The 22,363-nt window shown below is 44.5% G+C and overlaps 1 protein-coding gene across 2 annotated transcripts in view; it reads left to right on the plus strand.

The window, feature by feature from the left end:
• Positions 1 to 22,363, plus strand: part of Rsu1 (Ras suppressor protein 1) — a 173,902-nt gene that overhangs the window by 18,131 nt on the left and 133,408 nt on the right. The window contains exon 3 of one of the 2 annotated variants that reach the window (XM_021648483.2): positions 8,709 to 8,759. The exons of the other annotated variant lie outside the window; for it this stretch is intronic. Coding sequence (XP_021504158.1) covers positions 8,709 to 8,759 — 51 coding nt within the window. The remainder of the gene's footprint in view (positions 1 to 8,708; positions 8,760 to 22,363) is intronic. 2 annotated transcript variants of the gene reach the window in all.

Raw genomic sequence — 22,363 nt, forward strand, 5'->3', positions numbered from 1 at the left:
AACCTGTCTAACTATAGTAACTATAGTTTCCAAAAATACATGTTCATGTTACACAGTTATAATAGTTTATGCTAAAAAATTAGTTGATGCAAACAAGCAACACAAAAGAGAAGGCAGTCAAGGAGGAGATGGAGGTGGGTGGGCAGATACAGAGATATATTGACTCTGCATCTTGACAGTTTTCCCAACTGAAACTCTTAGGCGTTTCTCTTCTAACAGGCTCTTTGCTTTTTTATGGTTATACTTACCTGTATGGTAGTCAGGGTTCTCCAGAAGAATAGAAGTGATCAGATATATGTAGACATGTACAGACCCAATGAGATGTATGAGAGTCAGCTCATGATGCTGTAGAGAGGCTGAGGGATCCCATGGTCTGCCATCCAAAGGCTGAGACACTGGTCGTATCTTAGACACAGGACTAAGCCAGAAGAAGGGAGCTGTCAGTGACATAAGCCCAGAGACGAAAGGCTCAGCAGCCACAAGCTGTCATGAGCAAGAGCTGAAAGAAGAATGTCCATAGAGGAGAACCCACCCTTCCTCCTTGTTCTTGTTCTGAGCTGACCCTCACTGGATCACATGCTGTTTGACATCCCAGCAAACCCAAAGCTCTCAGTTCGTGAGCTGATCGTAGTGTTTTCTATGCTTCTGGAGCAGAAAGGGGTGTCACATATATATCTACTCAGTTTTCACCGGTAATAATAATCTATGTTCTAGTGGAACAAAGGTCAAGGTAACCGTGATAGACAAGCCCTTTATGTTAAATGATAGCCAAGTTTTTTTTGTTTATTTGTTTGTTTTTAAACTTACCAGTAATGAGTTTGCAAACCTGCATAATAATTCTCTGTGAAACAAAGAAAAGCTTTCATACCACACTGATATTTGTTTAAAGTTTTAAATTATGAACAAATCCAAAATAAATATTTTTATTATTCTGAGTGTGTTGATGAATATGTGTTGTATCTCAGTATTGGACATTTTATTGTCTGTCTTGATTTTAATATATTGCCAGAACCTGCATTCTTAAAGAAGGGCTGAGTATGTAGTCTACTACCAGGGGTAAAATAACTTGAGCTGGGTGACACAGGCAGGCATTTTAATCACACGTCACAGAGATGCAAAACTCAAATTGGTCAGGATTGGTGTTGACAACCAGTCACTGTCTGTCCACATTCTTGTGACCTCTCTGAATCGAGGTTATTTAAGGCTGTCACAAGTAGTAACCAGTCAGGCACCAAAATGCAGAAAGCTATGGGGATAAACATATGCAAAGCTCAAAGTAGTTGTTTAGTAGTTTATAACTCTGGGTGGGTTTGTAGTAACCTCACAGTCCCTCCTCTCATCGACAAAGGGTGTTGCTGTTCACAGTAGAATTGTTCAGCGTTTGAACAGTGTCCCTTGGTGTAAAATAAGGTGACCGCATGTTCTTGTTTCATTTTGGGCCACAAGAGCCACCAAGATTCAGTAAGCCATTTGTGTTCTGATAACAATATCTCCTAGTTGCTTTTGCTATAGCACACAGCTTCCAAAATGAACTGATGGCAAGAGTCTAGGTATTGTGGCCAAAATTACAGGGATTTTCACTGGAGAGCCAATAAAGGCCAGTTCTAACCAGTGACATCATTTGCAATCACTTCAAGCCCCATACCACTTTGTGTGTTTACAAGCCTTGCATTCCTTTCTTCTGGATGTAAATGTCATTATGTGAAGCTGGAACTCCCCTCCCATCTGTAAAGTGCCAGCAGAGGAATCATTTGCTTCCTAATTTTCCAGTAGAAGCCTTGGAGACAGCTCTCAGTGTGTCACCTCTTTGTGATATGTGGGGTTACTCTGGACATAAGTCTATGGTGTCCTCATAGGTGCGGTGGCTTTATCTTGCTGATGGTTTGATTTTTGTTGTTGTTGTTCTCATGTTGTCTGTTTTATGCCAAAGAAGAATTAAACAACTCAGAACCCGGCTTAAACAATAGCTGATTTCCGGTGTGTCTGAAAAGGGTGATTCTTTTTCTAGTATTTTATTTGTGTGTGTGTGTGGGGCTGATCCATGTGTACATTTATTGTGTACATGCACATATGTGTGTGTACCTAAGGCATGTATATCTGTTCATTTTGTACATGCACATATGTATGTGTGGTGTGTGTGGATGCATGTGTTTATGTTTATTTGTGTGTATGCACACACATATGTGTGCCTTGGAGGACAGAGGCAGATGTCAGGCATTATCACTTGTCATTCACCACCATATTTTTTGAGGCAGAGTCTCTCACCAAAACTGTACCTTACTGAATGGTGAGAACTATGGCTCTGGTATCTCCATTCTACCCCACACCATGACATTACAGGCCTATGTCACGTAGATGCTAGGGACCCTAACTCAGGTCCTCATGCCTGTGTGACAATGGCTTTACAGACTGAGCCATCTCTCCAGCCCCTTTTCCAGGAGTTTTTAGTTGTTGTTTGTCTTCCTGATTTTGCAGCACCGAAATCTTTAGCTGCTCCACATTGCATCTCCATACTCATAGCTTCTGTTCGATTCCATGTCCTCTGTTTCCCCATGTTCCTCAGAGCCAACTCCAGTACATATGTCCTTCTACTTGAAAGGACACCCTACCCCACCCTACCCCCAAGGTTTCTCTGTGTAGCCTGTCCTGGAACTCACTCTGAAGACAAGGCTAGTTCGAACTCAGAGATCCACCTGCCTCTGCCTCTTCAGTACTGGGGCTAACGGCGCCACCAGCTGGCTTGAAAGTATGTCTGGATGTGTCACTCTACAATGAGGAATGTCATCTGAGTGTCTTTATTTTTTCAGATTTCCTTCCTTCCCTTGAGTCCAGGAGCCACTTATATCAGAATTTGAAGCTATGGGTGCATGCTTTGTGTTCCTAACTTGGTGACTATTCTGGGCAGCAGATGAAATCTGAGACCATCCCTGGATAAGCAGGATGGGGAGTCGGTGCCACTTTAAGAAACTGTAAGTGAATCTCTGAAGCAGAGATTATTGGCCTGTGATCTTAGTGTAGTCAGTAAGTGATATTTTCCTGGACACAGTGGTCCAGAGTTGGTGCTGGGGAAACATGGGGAGACTATGAGTGGAGATGCGGTGTGGGTAATGCGCAGAAGCAGGAGGAGCGCAGCCAGGATTTCACTGCTGCAAATTCAGGAAAAGATAAGACACTCAGAAGTCGTCATCACAGGCTCACAGACCTATCACGAGATCACGTCAGGCCAGGCGGTGGCGCACACCTTTGATCCCCGCCCTGGGGAGGCAGAGGCAGCAGATAAGAGTCTAAATGAATCTCATGAAACGACTGATCCCACAACTCCTCAGCATTTTTCCGCCATTCTCTTCTTGGTTATAAAATAAACACACTTACAGGGCCAGCGGCCTTTCTTTGTCCTCACCTCCCCACAAATGCTTCCCTTCCAGTCATTGTGCTTCCCAGTTTGTTTTGTTTGATTCCATGTTCCATTGTTCATCCAGCCAGCACTCCTTTTGTTCTCGTTTGATACAGGATCACACTATGTATTCCATGGAAGGCACTGTGTAGCCCAGGCTGGCCTGGAATTCATAATCCTCTGTCTCTACTCTTGAGGTAGCCAGGATTATAGGAAAAACCCATAATATTCTACCACATTTTTGCAGAGCTGGGGTTTGAAAACCTGGTTTGGGAGTGACATGGGAATGAAGAAATGACAGGCACGCACACAGGAAATCTGGGATCGGTGGGTGATCTGGACTGTGATGGAGAACAGACCAGCATGTTTATTTTATGCAGCTGAAGAAGAAAGCAGGTTTAGCTAATCTCAGTAGGAGCAGCCTTTAGGCTGTGAACACCCAGGCGGAGGAAGCAAAGGTGGACATTTTCTGCACACACTATCAGCGTTCTCATTGGAACCAGAGGAAGGCTTTGCCGCCCCTCTGTCCCCCTCCCAGGGAAGGCTTTGCTACTCCCACATGGCTGACACACTGGAGTCCTTGACATGCAATATGCAGGTCAAACAGTGTACACTCTCTGAGGACTTCACAAGCTGGCTACGATACCCACCCCTTAACCCTGCTCGAAGAGGTCAAAAGGAGAGCAGGGAAGGTGCCATAATGAATAACTTGTGGCACGTTTTAATTCACTTAGTTGGCTTTTGCTAAAGACTCTGCAAATATGGGGCACTCTAACTTGAATATTGCTTTTGGAATTTTGCTAGCAATTTGCTCCCAGTGTTCTGGAGGAACTTCTGAATAGTAGAGCCCCTCCCTCACCCCCAGAGGGTGTTACTAACACAGCAGAGAACCTTCCCCTGGTGTGATTATGGTCAGCGAGGTACCAGGAGCAGGTTAGGGGCACAGCCTGTTTCCATTTCTTTGGCATGTTTGACGAGGTAGCTTTTGTAGTCTGAAATAACCCATTCTATTGTGGAAAATCTTTTCTTTCCTTTGAGCCACACCGTTGTCATATGAGAGTCACAATGAACCCGCCTTTCCCGAGTGGTAGGGAGTGGCTGGCTGTATAAATACGTCTCCGTCACTTGGTCTCTTCCCTCACAGGCTTGGCAGGTTTCTCTTGATCCCATCCAACTTAACTGCCTTCCCTGCAGACTCTCCCTGCAGCCCTTTGTTGCCCTAAACATTTTCCTCAAAGCTCTTTTTATAAACTTTTTCTTTCCTGCTCTAATTTCTCTCTCTCTCACCTACTTTGGCTTGGAGCCCTGTAACAATAGTGAGAAAGAAAAAAAAATACATTCTGGTGGTGCGGTCAAGGGGAACAACAACTTATGATTAAAGAAACAGCTCAACTTTTCAGCTCTGATGCGTCCTCTCCTGCTAAGTGATGGTTGGAAGGACAGGATGAAATGATTGAAACGAGTTGGCCTCTCCCAATTAAACCTGTCACTGTCAACTTCATCTGTCTTTAAGACGAAAAGATTTTTTTTTCTTTCTAATTAGTTATGTGTTGATATCTTAGGAAAGATTAAGGCAGAAGGAGATAGGAAAATTATCAATTTTCTTTTGTAATCAGAATTGATTCCCGTGACATTCAGATGTCAGTGGGAGAAACTGCTATTTATCTGCTAGATGTAGTTTGCTCTTTCTTGGTAGTTCAACTTCTGCTTTTTTTTTTCCTTCTAATTAGCAGGTGCCTGGAATACAGGCTGCATTCCCCAGCCCCTCCTGCAGTAGGCAGCGCGCATGGTGGATGCCCTGAGTGGGGGTAGACTGTGTACACGTTTCAGAAGCGTCTTGAAGGAAGACTTTCTTCTTCTAGGGGAAAGGGAGGTTTGCTGGTAGACCTCAGCTGGCATCTTGTTGCATCTCCTAGTAGTCTGGATTATTAAAACAAATATGCCATAGACTGTGTGGCTTAAATCTTCACAGTCCTGGAAGCCGACATGTTGATGGACCAGAGTTGGTGCCCGGTGAGAGCTCTCTTCCGCTTTAGAGATGGCCACAGTCTTGCCTGCTCCTCACTGGTTGGCGGTGGCATTAGGGAGATGATGGGGAAGTCGTCGGTCTTGTGTTTCTTAGTCTGTGGGCACCCATCCTGCTCCTGGAAGCTTCATCATCATGGTCTGATTCCTAAAGGCCCCACCTCTAAATCCTTTTGAGGATCAGTGCATCAACACATGCATGTGAGAAGACAAACATTTAGCCCTGACAAGGTGGGGACCAGGTTCAGGCACCCAAGGAGTCGCTGGGCTGCTTGGTATATGCTTGGAATAACTACCTGCCTAGTGTAATCCCTGCTATTTGTTATTCTCTCTCACACAAAGTGGAACATAATCTTAACGGATTCATCTGTGAGACTTTTTCTGTGCAAGGGAGTTTTTGGAGATTTTTGTCATGTCAAACTTTTACACCTCCAAAACAGAGGATCACTTTATCTGGTAGACAAGAAAATCTGACTGCTTACCAGTAAAAATGTGTGAGGTTTGCCACAGCATTTGAGGTCTCAGATGTCAGTCGCGTGGGATTCCCGCTAGGGCCATTAAATGGGACTGAACAGAGACATTCCGGTGGGGTGTGGGGGAGGATGCAGTGTGAGGACAGCCTTACAGTGTGGTGTATCTTAACCCACACAGGAAGAGAGCATCTGAAAGGTTGTGGTCAGCATCTGAGCCCAATGAGGAAGGAGCCAGACTGGGAGGAGGGCTGCGAGAAGGTTTTTGTCGCAGAGATGACCATGTCCTGTCCCCAGCGCCGGTTCCCATTAGGACTTAATAAAGACGTAGGCTATACAGCTCAAGAGGAGAAAGCAAGCGCAGGCAAGCATTGTATATTAAGTCTACACTGACCCAGTGTAGCCATCTAGGGAGACTTTTTAGTTGTATAGGACGCATTTGTTTCCGTGTTGTGAACCATCAAGAGGTGTGTGAGAGGAGTTTTCGTTCTAGGAACACCTGCGTAAGCATGTTGAGTGCCTTTCCTCTTTGACTGGTCATGGCCAACCTAAACTCTGGAGCTGTAGCTCTGTGCCCTGAGGTTCCCGGAGACATTTTTCAGTGAGCTAGACCATTGCTGTCTAATAAATACTTAATGAAAATGATGTAACAAGTTTTAGATTTTTCTAGTAGTCACAGTTGTTAGAACAATGCCTGCGGTCACTAACAAATGCCTTGTGGGAGGGAGACTTGCTTCAGTTGGGAATGGAAAAACAACAAAGGTGGAAGCTGGGTGAGGAACAGGGCATGGGTGTGTATACCCTCCCTCCCTCCTTACTAGTTACGAAGGACTAAATTGACAGTGCAGCCGTGTGGTCACAGGAAGCTCCCACATGGTAGGGCATTATCACCCAGACTGCTGGGTAGGGTGCAGTGAGAACGCATTGGTACCATACTCCTGTCAGAAGCAGAACCAAACTAATGAGAGTCAACAAACGGGAGAGTTCAGGCAGAGGCGCTGAATCACAGGTGCTTTGCCTTGTTACCTGAGGAGGGAGACTTCCGGAGTCAAGGCAAGTTTCTTCTGGCTCACAGTTCTGGAGACTCAAGTCCAGGACTGTGCAAACCCATTTGTTGGGCTCTCCTGCGAAGTTGTATAGTACAGTAGAAGCACGTGTTGGAATAAAGGCCAACTCCCAAAGCCAGGAACCACGGAGAGAAATAGGGGAGGCCAGACTCACAGCTGCCTTCTTGCCTTCACTCCCGTGGCCTCAAGACTTGCATCAAGGCCCCACCTTCTGAAGGTCCGGGTACTGCTGCCCTGGGGACTGTGCCATTAACACATGGGAGTTTTGGAGTGGCCGGTGAGTGGGAGGGGGAGACTCATCTCAACTATAGAGAGGACATGATGCAAAATGATTTGGCCTGCAGTTTTCAGTTGCCAAGGCCAAGGACATCAAGGACAAGAGATACCCTGACAGGAAAGGGCTCGCAGTGCCATGCAGTGTGGATTTGGATCCTTTCTTGTAGGTGATTTGTTTCATTTTATTTTTCTCAGTGCTCTCCTCTGTTTGAGTTCTGAGCCACAGTCTGAGCCACTCTTAAACTTCCAGGGACTGCCTTGAAAGGTGCAGGGAACTGAACCCTGGACTCCCAGATTCAGGCTCAGGAACGTTAAGAATGGAGCTATCCAAGCCTCGCCCTTTCTTATAGATGAATGGGGTGTCTACTGAATGGGAGCTGAGATTACATTTGGCCATGATATGTAAGATTAACTTTTTGGTTTTGATGGTCGTGTAGGACTCCCTCTCTCCCCACTCCCCCATCCCCCATGTATTCCCTAAAGTTTTTAGGGTGTCAATTTGGTCTCAGTGGACCAGGCTAGAAAGATTTATCATTGTTTGTATTTTGAACTTTTCTATATCTATGATGGAATGAAACAGACAAAAAATAGAGCAAAGGTTATGTTTAGGGGCAACACATACTCACTGTCTTTGCAGCATGCCGGAATCTATTCTTATCATCTCTTTAAGCAAAAATTTTGACTACATTAAAAGAATGTAGTGAGAGACAGAGTATTGGAAGAAAATTTAAACTGCTTTCTTTAAATATAAGCATAGAATTCTGAGTGCCCTGTAGAGTTTTAGAACCTAAAGGGGAACATGGCAAGTTCCTTTTTCCCCTTCCCTTTCTTTCACTTTCAACTGTTGTGTTCACTTTATTCCTTTATTCTTGGATAACTTTTGTAATCATGAGGGAAACAGATGGATCCTCCATCTAAAGGTTGAAAGCTAGCAAACACTAACATTCCAACTCAGTGCTTCGACGCAGCAACTACATTATGTCTAAAGGAGGACCCAGTGTGGGCAGGGAGGTTTGCCCTGATCTTGCAGTCATGTGCAGAGGAGTTCCAGGATGGTTGGTGGGAGTGGGGCTCCAGCTGTGGCCTGCTGATAGCAGTTTGATATGACGCTTTCAGTCAGCACAGGCGAGGCTGGGGGTTTCTCTGCGGTCTCGGGTGGCTCCTCGGAGACACACCGTATTGAGGAGAACGGTTCACGCTAGGCCAGCTGACCAGGTGATAGCCACGCGAAGCTAAGCGGTCCTTGTAATGTCTGATCCTGTGACACGAACCTCATTAGCTCCAGCTTGCTGTGCTAATTGCACCATTGACTGCATGCCTTCTTCATCTGGTTCAACACTCAGCAGACAGTTTACATGAATCCCAGCTTGTCTTCTTGAGTGGCATTGCCTCAACCTTTGAAAATAATTTTGCAGCCTGCCTGGAAGAGAAGGAAGTGCCATTGCAGACATTCCTGACTGTTTCTTTCTTTTCCAGTTTCCTTGGCCCATATCACACAACTGGTGCTCAGTCACAACAAGCTAACAAGTAAGTCAAATTTCTCTTGTTACTCAGCTTCCCTTTTACAGTGTGTTACCATACTGCTGATTCTGTTATTTCCGTTAAAGAAAGTAATGACAAGTGATCATTTGAGAAAAAAAAAAATTAAAGGTTATTTAGGTGACAATGAAGATACGTTTGTCCCCTTCTCGGTGTGTGTGCTGGGTTTGCCTCTACTTTGAGAATTCTTTCCTAGCCTGTGTCTTTCGGTAGTTCCCCGTAAGGAGGTGTTAAGTGCTGTGCTGCCTGCGAATGCCTGGCCCACGGTTAGCATGTCACGAGAGAACTGCTGAGCTGAGGGTGGCAGTGCACAGCTGTAGTCCCAGATCCTCAGGAGGAGTAGCTGAGGCGAGAGCATGTCTTCAACCAGGTGTTCAACAGCTGCTAGCACAGTACTGGTCTCCCGACCCCCAGCTCTCAACAACGGCACAAAACCGGATTAGAGAAAAAGTCATTGTTTTCTCCTACATTTCTTCCTCCAATGGGGAAGATTTCATTGGCGAATATGCTTTCTGTCTTTGCTTTATAGATGGTGAACAACTCATAAAATTGTATAAGTTGAATGTATTTTTCTCATTTTTTTTTTTTTTTTTTTTTTTGAGACTGGTTCCTGGGCCCCTTGTGGGATTCTCTCGGGCACCCATGGTGTTTGGGAGTAATCCACATGCCGTGGAATTAATATGTGTCTTGAGAGGAATACGGAAAGTGAATGATAGGCCATTTTCTTTTTGGCACTGAGGCTTTAAGGGTTTTAATGACAGGGACCCACTCTTCTTTCTCATTCCTAATTGACTGTCACTTCTTTCCACTTGCCATATTCCTGCAGACTTGAATGATTTTCTGATCACGTGGCAGGCATTTGTTAGCGGGCTTTCCGAGTCCAGCGGAGTTGAGCAGAGTGTCATGTTGAGGGATTTGTGTTGCGAATTTATGTGTGTATGTGTGTATGTGCAGTATACATAGCTGGAGGCAATGTCACGGAGCTGTTGATTATTGAGAATGAAGAGCGGCAGTGAAGGAGGCCCCTAGTGTGCTACAAACAGGCGGATTAGCTCACTTTTACGCAAAGCGCACGTTTGTAAGAAAAGGTGGAGTGGCACCATTGTCATGTTTAAGTAGCAGTGACTGTAAAAGCTGAAAATGAGACCCACATGTCACATGTAATCTCTGTTGTAACAAGTAATGTGTTACTGTGTTGTTTTTCTAGCAATCTGGTCTTGCTGTCTTTGACCACAATTCCAGTTCGGAGGAGCTTTGCAGTTTTGCTTTGGAAAGATGTGCTACCACGGGAGCTCAGAATTCCCTCAGACTTTTCAGCAGGAATTCTGACAGTCCACGTTTGCAGTTTAGGAAGGTGTTGGCCGATTGGTCAGTCTTAGGTGTTCACTCACATTTATGCGGCACAGTCAGATGCGTTGCATTCTTAGAGATGATTCATTGATCTAATCTAATCTTTTCAAAAGCACCTTCAATAGCTGTCCTTTGACTCCTTTTGCATATCTGCAGAGGCTTAAGCCTTAGGAATTGATGGATCAGCCTCTTTCTCCAAGCCCTGTGATCTTCAATACATTAGAGAAGTGTAAATACGGTAAACTGTGTCGCCTGTTAAACAGATTGGCCGTTAAAGAGTCCAAACTTCGTCTTCTTCCCTTCTCAGTTTGCTTCGTCTCCCTCTGTTTGAGACACTCTTGACCTAATCCAGTACGCATTAATTAATTGTCTTGGTAGATTCTGTTTCAAGCCATCCTGTAGTGTCAGTAACGCCCGATCTGTTCCACTAAGGTCAAATTAGCATCTTTTACTATTTTTCTGGCATTTAAATGAATGACTTTGCTGTGGTTTTTCAAGTGTTTATAGTAAATATGTCCATTTGATGGCAATATAAATATGTATTAAATGTTCGTGGCCCAACCCACCTTCCTGTCACTTTTTATTCTAATCAGTGTCTTTCACTTTCTATTGTTGTTTAATAGGAACTGGCTGACAAGGCTACATTAAAACCACTGGGACTCAGAAGATAAACCCCTCAGCACTTCTTACTTTCATCTTGCTAAAGTATTTGTGTTTTTCTCTCAGTATGCCAATTACACTGCTCTCTGACATGTCCGCTTGCCTGCCTATGGGAGGAACAACTAGCTTACACAAAGCAGGACCTTGTTTGGGGACACCGCTTGCTTCTAAGCGATCAGGGACATCTGATCACTGCAGCACTGGGTTGACAGTTCTTTTTCTCTGGGAGGTTCTGACCTTGACAGATCCATGTAGGGTAATATAATACAAGTGAGGTTGTGACTACCCTGGGTGGCCTTTGTCATCCTGAGGTTGTCCACTGTTTCTGTGTATAGATTGTGCATGTGTTGTGTGCTGTGTGTTTATGTGTCCATGTGTATGTGTACATGAGCACACAGACACTGGAGCTTGAAGCCAGGTGTCTTCCTCATTTGTTCTCTGCTTTCAGCACCAGGGTCTCTCGCTGAACCTGTAGAGCTCACCTATCTGTCTAGGCGGGCTGGGATCCACCTGTTTCTGCCTCTCCCAAATGCTGGCGTAACAGATGCTTAAACCTCCATGCTGGCCTTCATGTGGGTGCTGGGGAGATGGTCTCAGGTCCCCTTACTTACACAGCCAGCACTTTGCCAAGCCATCACCCCATACCTAGATTTTTTTTTTTTGTAACTTTTCATTTTACCTTAACTCATTCTTTGTTTATATAGATCTACATTTGATCTACGTTTCTTTTTAATGAGCTGTTTGTGTCTTTGTCTATGTATTTGCAATGCTGGTGTGTATGCATGTATATATGCATGTATGCATGCATGTATGTATGCATGCATGTATGCATATATGTATGTATGTATGTATGTATGTATGTATGTATGTACAGTGCTGGGGATGAAACCCAGAGCTTTGTGCATAGGAAGCAACTGTTCTGCCAAACTGAGCCTCATCCCCAGGTGTAAAAATAACTTTTATTCGCCTGATTAATAGTTGTCTTGGAGACTTACTGCTTCTGTCTGCTAACCTAGGCCTACTGGAAGCTTCTAGCCTCCCCATAGTCTAACCTAGGCCTAGAATGTTTCAGCCTCTGATACTTAGTGCTGAATAAGCTCACCTTTCTTGTTTTTTTTTCTGAGCTCTGGCTGGCTGGCTTAACTCAACTATTCTGGCTTAAACTCCTCTCCAAGGTGGACTGATTCAAACTGGCTTCTCTTAGCTTCTGACTGAATTGCTTAGATTGGCTTCAACCTAACTTTGTCAATATGTTCTAATCCTCTGGTTCCTTCTCATTTTTTGGCTTGTTCTCTGTTCAACCTCTCTCTTTTAAAACGGCCTCTTCTCTCCCTCATTCTCTGTGCTGCTCCCTTTTAAGTCACCTGTCTATTTGCCTGAGAGCTGTGCATAGTCTGTCAAATCTTTCTCTAAGTCTTCACTTTGTCTGCTTTTTAATTAGACATAACTTTCAAACATGGGTGCTTCCTTCTATGACCTAACTTTGTCTTCATTGTTTGGGATTAAAGATGCATACCAACACACCTGGACCTAAATTTCTCTTTACCTGAAACTTGCTCTACACCAGGCTGGCCTGGAACTCAGAGACCTGCTTGCCTCTGTCTCCTGGGATTAAAGGCATGTGCCACCACCACACAGAGTGTCTGCATTCCGGCCAGACCACATAGACCTAGAAGGTCTTTGGATGTGATCTCTTGCCAGAACAACCCTGTTTCAAATTAAAATTCCTCTACACCCAGGGTTGTAAGCGGAGATTCTTGAAGACTTCTGTAACTATAAACAACAAATATGAAAAATCTAAGTGCCAGGTGTGACTGTTGCTGTTGCCTTTTCATCACAAGGAAATTGTTTAAAAGTAAACTGGAACAATGTTGAGGGACTCTGGTAAAGTTGTCAGGGGAATTAATGTCGGCAGTAACTTGGCAGACATGCTTGGAGTCTGTGGTGGGTTTAAGGAGGTGGAGGAGGAACAAGTTGCTCTATTTCTTCTGCCTTTTTCCTGTGATGGCCAGTTATGCTCTGAGAACATCATGGGGTTCTTTCTGGGCCCTTTAAAAGGTTGTATTCATTTATTTATTTTCATAGCTGTGGGATGAGGCCAAGTCTTCATTCTTGCTGGAAGCTGCTAAGCCACTGTGAAACAACTTCAACCTGATGTTATGCTGTTTTTGAAAATAAGAATTATTTCTGTATCTAGTTTATCTTGGTAATAACCTCATGGTTGCTCAAGGAAGCAGATAGTTGATAGTGAAAACCTGAGAGCAAACAGTGTGCTGAGAGAAGTGGGCATCCCTTCAGACCAGAGGGTTTCCTGGGGACTAGCCAGTGAAGGATCTGCCACCAAATCCTGTCTTCCTCACTTTTATTTCCAACACACTGGATTTTAGTGCCCCAAAGAAACAGTGCATTATGTCCTGGGATTTGACCTCTACTTCAAGTGTGTGGTTGTAGATTTGCTTCGTCATTGAGGGATGCTGCATTGTGGTTCTGTGATACTTTTAAGCATGTGCACCTAGGGGAAGCTGGGATGGAAACCACTTCAGGAATGTTTGTTTCTAGGTAACCTCTGGGGCTCTGCTTTGCTCTGGTTGAGCTCCACTTCCTGTTATTTCTTTTGGTGTGATGGCGACAGGGCTGGGCCTTGGGCTGTTCTGTTTTCAGTCAAGATTCCCTTCTCTCCCCTTCACTGTGTGTGGGGTAGGTAAATGTGTGTGTGTGTGTGTGTGTGTGTGTGTGTGTCCAAGTTACTCATTTGAGGTTGGAAATCCTATCTTCTCATTTTGTATCTCCCAAAAGTACTCAGAACATGTTGAGCATGAAATAGGCACTGATGTAAATTGAGAAGTGGATTGGTCAGGTGACTATAATTCCCAGCAATCTGGGAGGCATAGCCACGGACCTGCCTGCTGGGATGGATACAGCAAGAAGACAGACAAGTGTTTATCACAGTTGTCTGTCCCTGAGTACCTTTGCTGTGACCTTTGCAAAGCCATCCTTTGCGAAGGCTAGCTTTGGATCTTTTTCAGCTGGCTTCTTTATTTGGTCCCAAGGTTTCAGAGATGCTAGCATTATTGAAAGGAATTTCTTTGAATCATTTTATGCCTTGTCCACTGGAGGTCACTGTTGAGACAGACATTTGATTCAGGTACCCTCAGGTCTGGTACCTAAGATTGAAAAACAAGTCTGTTGTCAGAAGAAATGTCTTTGGCAGTTCCATGCCTTGGCTCTGTACCACAGGGCATGTTATGTCGCCGTTTACATAGTGCAGTTTTCTTACATTCACAATAGATCTTTATCAAAAGAGGTATTTGGTTTTTATGTTGGGTTGTTAAAACTGAAATATATATTCCGTTCCACACGCCATTTTTTTTTTTCACCATTTATTATTGCTGCTTTCCTGAGTTAGGAACAATTCTTTATTCCCCAGTATGTCTAAACAGAAGGGAATGTATTACTTTCTACACCGTTTTGTATTGGGTGCATTTGAGATTTCTACAGCAGTGCATTCAACATGCACATGTCTGCGATGGGATGTTAATTTACAAATAGCCACGAGAGTTGGGAAATCCTCAGTTTGCTCACATTCATGCTGATTTTACGCTAATAAACGGCTTTGTGTAGGGGAGGGTGCTGGGCGTTGTGACATGGGTTACCTTCAGCACGAGTGAGGAAAATCTCTAGGCATTCATTTTCAACAGGAGACTTCTTAATTTTGGAAAGTGATCCTGCATGAACACCCATCTGTAGACACTGCAAGCATCTTAAAGCAACAGCATGTCTCATTGTCCGGCCCCTACATGTCAAGCATGAAGCCCTGGTCAGTTTGAGCAGTGAATATGGATTGCATCTCTCGTCTTTGCAATCATTGGGTAGCCCTCTGTTTCAGACAGTGTTCTGTAAGTGTGGGTCTCTGAATTTGAAATCATGTGGTTGGATGCTTTGAACTTTTAACTGGCACATGGGTCTCTTCCTGAGGTATTGCCAGTTATGGCTGCCATTTGGGATCTTAGCTGTGGGCTCTGTCTTGTCATTTAATGTGTTGGAAATGGCTAGGCAGATATTAAACCCAAGTATTATGACCAGATATAAGTTTTGAAAAAGTGATTTCCCATTAGTGGTGATAGCTTGGATGTGAGTCTGAAATTATAGTGAACAAGAAAATGCCTATATATTTTCTTTAGTGATTTCAACATTTTTTTTTTTTTAAGTCAAGGGTAGTGTTCTAAGTACATAGAGAGTTGGGACGATGCTTGTAAATTTTAGGTAGATGAATAGAATCTGTATCCTGAGGATCATTGTAAGTGAACTGGACAGACTGAAGATGAAAATACAGCACTCTGAGAGTGTGCAGGCCCAGCTGTAAAGAAGAGAACAAAGCAGGCTTTAAAAACGGGAAGAATTGAAAGCCTTTCCCATGGCCATAATGAACTGTTGGGATGAGTGAGAAAACGTAACTGTCCCAGCTCATAAGAATGACTGACCTTCACCACTCTCCCAAGACCTTGTCACTACTAGGTCTGCAGTTACTCCCTCCTTCATAGCTTATTTGTCTTCCCATATGCAAAATTTCCTGCTCCTGGCCTGGATGAAATTAAAGTATGAGGAGGGATATGCAAAATAAATCTCCTGTGCCATGAATTTATCTTGTGACAATATCAAAACAACTTGCTGTTTGCATTTTAACAGAGCACAAATGTATTTATAACACAGAGGCTTTGATCAATAGCTTATTTTTTTAATTAGTGCACATTTATCAGCTTGTTACTGTGCCATCGTTTGAAAGATTGGAGTTGAAAAAGTATGCACATAGTATTTTTGAGCCTGACAGCTATTAATTAAACAATATCTCTCTGTTGGTCCCAGTCGTCAGGTTACCTTGAAAAATTGCCTGCAGTTGGCAGTGTGTTGTTATTTTTGGCTTCAGTAAGCAGGCATGTGAGGTCATCATGTGTGTGCGTGGTCCAGCCCCAGGCCAGGCCACAGGCAGTGGGGTGTAGTGAAAGGAGATTGTCTCCCATGTACCTCCTGATGGACCATGTTCCTTGTGGTCCATTTCCTGCTGGCTCTTGAGACATCTCACCCTTTGCTGAAGAGCCATGTTCCTCTCAGTTCCTTGGCTGCTGGTTTCACCACCTAAAATGTACCTACTTCAGGATCCTTTTTCTTGAGACCTTGTTCCATGTAAAGAGGAAGCTACCTAAAATATAGCATATTAATTCTCTAGCGGTATAGTGTTAAATGGGAGGGCATCGATCATAACAGCTTGAGAGTGATGACAGTTAGATGGGGTAGATGAACCCATTACCTTCCAAGTTACCTTCCTGTTACTCACTGAGGAGCTGAGCTAGGCAAGTTCTACTTTTTGTTTACAGATGAATGCCTGACACACAGAATTGAATTAATAGCAAAATAGGATATGCATGTAGTGTCGCCTCATGCCGTAGAACCATGGTGAGCCAGCCAAGGTTAACTCAAACACAACAGAACACATCACACACACACACACACACACGCACGCACGCACGCACGCACGCACGCACATAAACGCAAATACACACATAGAACACACGAGAGAGAGAACATAGAAAGCATGTGTATGTAGCCTAGGATGTGCAAGATACAGGTATGTGCATTTTAAAAAATACTGGGATATTCCAAAATTGTTTTTGTTTGTAATCCCAGCAGTGTACACGCCACTTGTGACATTACTGGCTTTGGGGCCTGCTCTGCCCACACATCAGTTCTTTAAGCCCATTCATCTGAGGTTTCCCAGGGCTGGAGGAGAGGCAGCAGGGGTGTGTTTCAGTGCTGTTTCTTGAAGAAAGTTCCCCAGATCTTTAAAAAGATGATTTTCTAACGGAATGAGAAACTCATATAAAAAGTGTTCATATGAACCACTTGGTTTATTAGCTTAAGTTTGCATTTTAAGGTAAGGGTTTGTAATCTTACAGCCCTCCCCCCAGTTTTGAGTGGAATGTGGCTATGCATACATATACATTCATTCTTTTAAGTGATAAGGTTGGCAGACCTTTGACCTAATACTCAGCCCGAACTGTCTTTTGTGTGATTTTTAAAAGTATTTATTTTTGGTAGTCTGTCTCCTTGCTTGTATGTTCCTTGTTCCACTAAAGTTATTATTTTCATCTCTGAAGTCCTGGCTCCTCCGTCTGAAACCTTCCTTCTTCTAGAAAGCTTAGATATGCTTCCATTGTGTCCACGAAGCCTTCTCTGTCAGAATGAACCTTGACCAAGGGGCATGTAAAATGGAAGGCACCCCACGGTCCATCGGGTTGTGAAGGTCAACACCCCACGCACGCAGTAGCTGAGAACTAAGCAAGACAGGAGATAACAGCTATGGGATCATACTCTACGCTAAGTGGAGGAGTCGGACTTGCTGTGTTAAATAATTGAAGTCAGACTCTCTGCACTCCTGTCCCCTTCTCTATGTGATTTATGTGCGCAGTTTAACTGTCCCAGGCAAGGGAAACCCAGTGCTCCCTGGACCACACATTTCTGTGGCTCTAGATCTTGACTTGTTTCCGTTAGATCAGTGGGAATTGCCAGGGTAGGAGGGTAAGCCTAACAGCTTATGCTGGGTGGGTTGTATGTGTCTTTCTGTCTCTGGCCATCTTCCTCCACTCCCCATCCTTTCCTGCTCATGGAATTACCCCTTTCCTCAGCCTGTAAACATAGGAAGAGAAGCAATCTCACATGGCCTTTTACTGAAGCAATTCTGAATTGTAAAGGAAGACAGAAACTATGGGCAAACCATGCTCTGAGCATGTGTAGAAGGCCGGATTTAAGTGCTGTCTGCCTTTTATTGTTAATAATCCCATGTGAACATATATGCTATATTAATTATGTTATTATGTTATGTTATACATTATTCTGAATCACACATAGTAAAGCATGCACATCAAAGAGGCTAAGCGGCTTTTTACACCCCACGCTTGCTTCCTCTGTTGATGGAGGACCTTGTGTCTTTTCTATTTTTTTTCTCTTGATGTTTCCAAACCTTGGAGGGATTTTTCTTAGCAGAATCTCTGTCCTCTTTTTCCCTTTCACTAGATGTCACTTCTTTCCCTGGCCTCCAAGTGCCATTTCTTCTCTTTTTGATGTTGATCTGTCCCACAGAACTCCCAAATTAAAGCGACCTGCTGCTGTGTGACTGAACCGGTGGAGAACCCAGAACCAAGCATAATTCGAAGCATCTTTCCCGGCAGGCTGTGGGGTCTGTAAGTCCTCTTGATGGTAGCAGGGACTAGTCTGTACTTTCCTTTCTGCTAAGTTAATGCAGGGTTCAGGCACCGATGGAGTTGTGTCTGCTGAGAGGGGAAGCAGTGCCTGCCCGTTGGCTCTCTGGGGTCTCCCTTGGTCGTGAATGCACACTCCTATTGCTCTGGGACATAATTATTTGCATGTTTGCTTTCATACTACAAAATATGCTCTATTACGTGTTTATACCACTTCCTCCTAATTTTTATTTAACCAATTGTTCAGATTGCTGCTGGTTAGAGAGAGAGAAAGACCATAATTGTGTGTCTGTGCAGTGATTAACTCGGGGATTTTGTTGTTGTTATTCATAAAGCTACTTAAGCTGCAGCATCCTAAGGAGGCCTATGAAATGTGTATGCCTCTGGGCACATGTGCTTAGCAAGTATTTGTTGACTAACCACAGGTGGAAGTACTGTAGTTACCTGGACGTCTAATATTTGGGGAGATGGCGGTCTTTATGTAGGTGAAGGCTTAGATACTTTGTGAGTTTTTATTTTTACCTTGAGGGACATCTAGAACCTTTTAAATGAAAACTTGCTTCAGTGTTGCGTAAACTTTATGTTTTTAAATAACCTGTAAGTGCGGTAATTCACTGCTTTAATAGCTACTTTGGAGGAAATCCCATAAAATCTGTGAAGCCGAACATGATTAGTGTACTTTTGAACTTCAAACTCGTACAACAATTTATAATTACTTCATTACCCACCTTGTGTTTTTGGCCAGAAAGCAAAGGTAATTAATCACCATAAGTACAAATGACCTTTTTTATTTGCATATAAAACTCCAAGGAGCGTTAATTATTTGCATGTGAGAGTAAAGAGCTCTTTTTACATGGGACCGTTGCAATGGCATGGAAGGCTAGGGTTCCTGGCTTACTGCAGGAACTGGCATGTACCTAACAAGTCTAGCCTCTGGTGGGGCTAGAGGGGCCATTTTCTAGCTCTGATGGATAAGGACTGAAGGCCTTTACTTTCACCAGCCGTGTCCGAGTCATATTCCAAACAGCTTGAGTGATCTTGGATTCATTCAGGCTCCAGGAGGACAGCGGCTCTCCGGGGTCAGAGAAATGCTCCCTCTTTCTTTCTTAGATGGCTGTATCCCTCATATTATATATCACAGGAAGCCGTGCTTGTTTATATGTATTATCCTGTCATCGGTAGCGCTACTTTCTTTTTGTCGTAGGCACGAGGTAACAGCGTTCATCACCACCCTCTTCTGTTTAAAAGAAAGGCTGTGCAAGCCTAGAGGGTAAAAAAATAAAGACCACGCATTTTCATTTGTTATTGTAGCAGCCAGAATGCTTATTTTTAAAAGTTTATTGGTTATTACTCTGTGTGCATGCAGGTTGGGGTGCCCTTGCCGTGACATGCGTGGAGCTCAGAGGACAACCTTGTGGAGTTGGTTCTCTCCTGGCTCTGTGTCGGTTCTGGGAGGATCAAACTCAGCCTGTTGGGTTTCTGTGCAAGCGCTTTACCCCCCAAAGTGTCTTGCTGCTCCTCCAACACATTTTTAATGCACCAGGACTTTTGGGGCAGTGCCGTTGGTTGTAATCTGTTTTGACCTCTTCCTGTGTGATGTTGCTGGGGACTCTGGGTTAGGTGGCACCTTTGTGTCCCTGCAAACGGGCAGGAGGGAACAGTAGATAGCCTCATGTGCACCCCAATGCCTGCTGCTCGCAGCCCTTTGTTGGAGTGCAGGCACTTGGGCCTGGGAGGTGCCTGCTCCTGGTCTCCGTCTTCTTGTCTCTGTGGGGATTTGCATTCTATCAGTGGGTTCCCATCAGTGAGGTTAAAGCTGAACCATGGTTCTGCGTCTCTGAAATGTATGAGGGTTGGGTCCTCTGGGTTTTGTATCCCAAGCCAGAAATTACTGGAGCTCAAAACAGCTCCCGGTTCTTCTACAGAAGTTGTCAGAGCACAGCTCTCACCACCCTGAAGTTGGGGAGGGGGGTCATCTCCGGATTTTATGCCCTCGCTTCTGACGGAAACCCACATGTTCTGTGCTGCTCCTGACGTCCTGACAGTGTGGGTGTTAACATGGTACACGCTCTACTAGCTGCCCTTCTGGAACGACAGGCGAACCGCCGGCGGCACTAACCACATGGCTCCAAAGACCAATGCGCGGCTTCCCGACCCCTCTGTGGGCTGCACCAGGCAGAGCTTCCTTCCTTATGTTTTGCACGACGCCTGCTGTTCCCAGAGCCTGTCACTCTTCAGTTTTGTTTCCTAGCCTTTGGAGCCCAAATGCTTTTGCTCAAAAAGCCTTTGGGATGATGGTACCTGCCCAAACCGGTCTGCGCGATGTGTGTTCAGCTATCCACGCTGCAGTAGTCAAGCTCTGGTGTTGCCCTACAACACCTGACCCGTGTCTGCAGGACCACGCATGCTCGTGATGCATTTGCTCCTGCGTGACTTAATTCAGGGGCTGCAGGATTTCTACCTTTGTCTGTTATTTGTCTTACCCAGCAGTGTTTTCACCGGGAAGATCTATGTGGGGGAAGCACTGCTAGCCAGGAATGTTATCATGGTAGCATCCAGGTTGGGTAGATGGGTCCCAAAGGTACTTTTTTTTTCTCCTTTCCCCACTTTTCATCAATGCTCAGGCTTACTCTTAATTTGTGTAAGATTGCTTATACAACTATCACTGTGATTGCATGGAGTAAAGGGCCAGGAGCATTGAAGAAGTGATCTCACCAGTAGACCGAAACATTTCCAAAATGGACAAAGCTTCCTACCCACAACAGCATCAGCATTTCCCGGAACCAGTGAGAAATGCAGAGTCTGTCCCCGCACCACTGAGGTAAAAATCTAGGCCACCCTGCCGGTGAATCTTTTGATATTTGTTTTCTGTGTCTTGAGACCCACACTGTCCAATCAACTGCTCTATTGAGGTGAAAATGAGCGGCACAGATGCCACAGCCCTCAAGGCGTGATTGTCCAGCATTTCAGGTCTGACCTGTATGACCAAACAATGAAAGCAGCAGTTAAGGCAACTTGAAGAATGAAGAGTTTCTTCTGACCTCTGGTTTTGGTGGTTTGCAGTCTGTCCTAGTTGGAGAGGCATGGTGAATGACTCAGTCCACTATGGCAGGAGCATGTAGTGTAACTTCACTGTGGACCAGAAAATAGAGAAAATGGGATTGGGACCAGGGGCCAGGCTGTCATCTTCAGGGCTTGGCCCTAGTGACTCTTAGCCACCAGGCCCCACCTCAAGACTCCCAGCCTCCCCAAACGGTGTCACTAGCCAGGAAACAAGTGCTTAAAACATGAGTTTGTGAGATCACTTCAAATCCAAATCATAACTGTTTTACAGTTTGATTTATCTAGCTTTAAACATTCATATACATTCACAGTGGTTACCCACTGGGCAGCCCTGGTCCAGAGAAATATTTTTCCTGTGTGGATAAACTCCTAAAATGTTTTACGATACAGTATCAGTCACGGAATTGCTAATTTTATATCATAGAACAGAATTCTCCAAGAGTAGAGGTCTTGTTGTGACAAAATTTGTCTTACTCTAGCTGGGGCAGTTTTCTGTTTGCCCGCTAGTTGAAGAAAACTCTTCTTAAGGGTTAGTGACTGGGTGCGGTGGCACATGCTTGTAATCCCTCCACTTGGGGAGGGAGAGGCAGGTGGATCTCTGTGAGTTTGAGGCCAGCCTGGTCTACAAGGTGAGTCCAGAACAGACAAGGTTACACAGAGAAACCCTGTCTCGAAAAACTAAAAAACACTGATTGGCCGTGTAGCTTCTGCCTATTGTAAATATAAAATGCTGAGCGGCTGGAGAGATGGATCAGTGGTTAGAAGTGCTGGATATTCTTCCAGAGGACCCAGATTGGATTCCTAGCACCCACATGTCAGCTCACAACCATCTGTATCACCAGTCCCAGGGTATCTGATGCCCTCTCTGGCCTCCACAGGCACCAGGAATGCACATGGTGCATAGACATACATGCATGTAAAATATTCGTACACATAAAATAAGTTTAAAAACTATGTATTGCACAGTGTCCGAATGTCCTCTTAGGAGTCAGATGTTCCTCAGGAATAACTAGTTCCTGATTTCTTGCAGTTGGAGCTATAGCCCTTGATTTGTAAAGTGAAGTGGAGAGAGGAGGTTTGTCTGAGGCTGCCTGCCCGAGGAAGTGTTCTGTGGTGGCCTGAAACTCACTTTGGAGTTCTTGGACCTGCCGTTTCCTGTCTTAGGCTCCTGAGTGCTGGTATTACAGGTGTGTAACACCAGGCTGGCCCCGGTGGAGCTCCCTCAAAGACAAGCTAGGAAGACTTTTCAGTTCCCCAGGGCTTCTG

The sequence above is a fragment of the Meriones unguiculatus genome, chromosome 19 (assembly GCF_030254825.1).
Source record: "Meriones unguiculatus strain TT.TT164.6M chromosome 19, Bangor_MerUng_6.1, whole genome shotgun sequence".
Lineage (NCBI taxonomy): Eukaryota > Metazoa > Chordata > Mammalia > Rodentia > Muridae > Meriones > Meriones unguiculatus.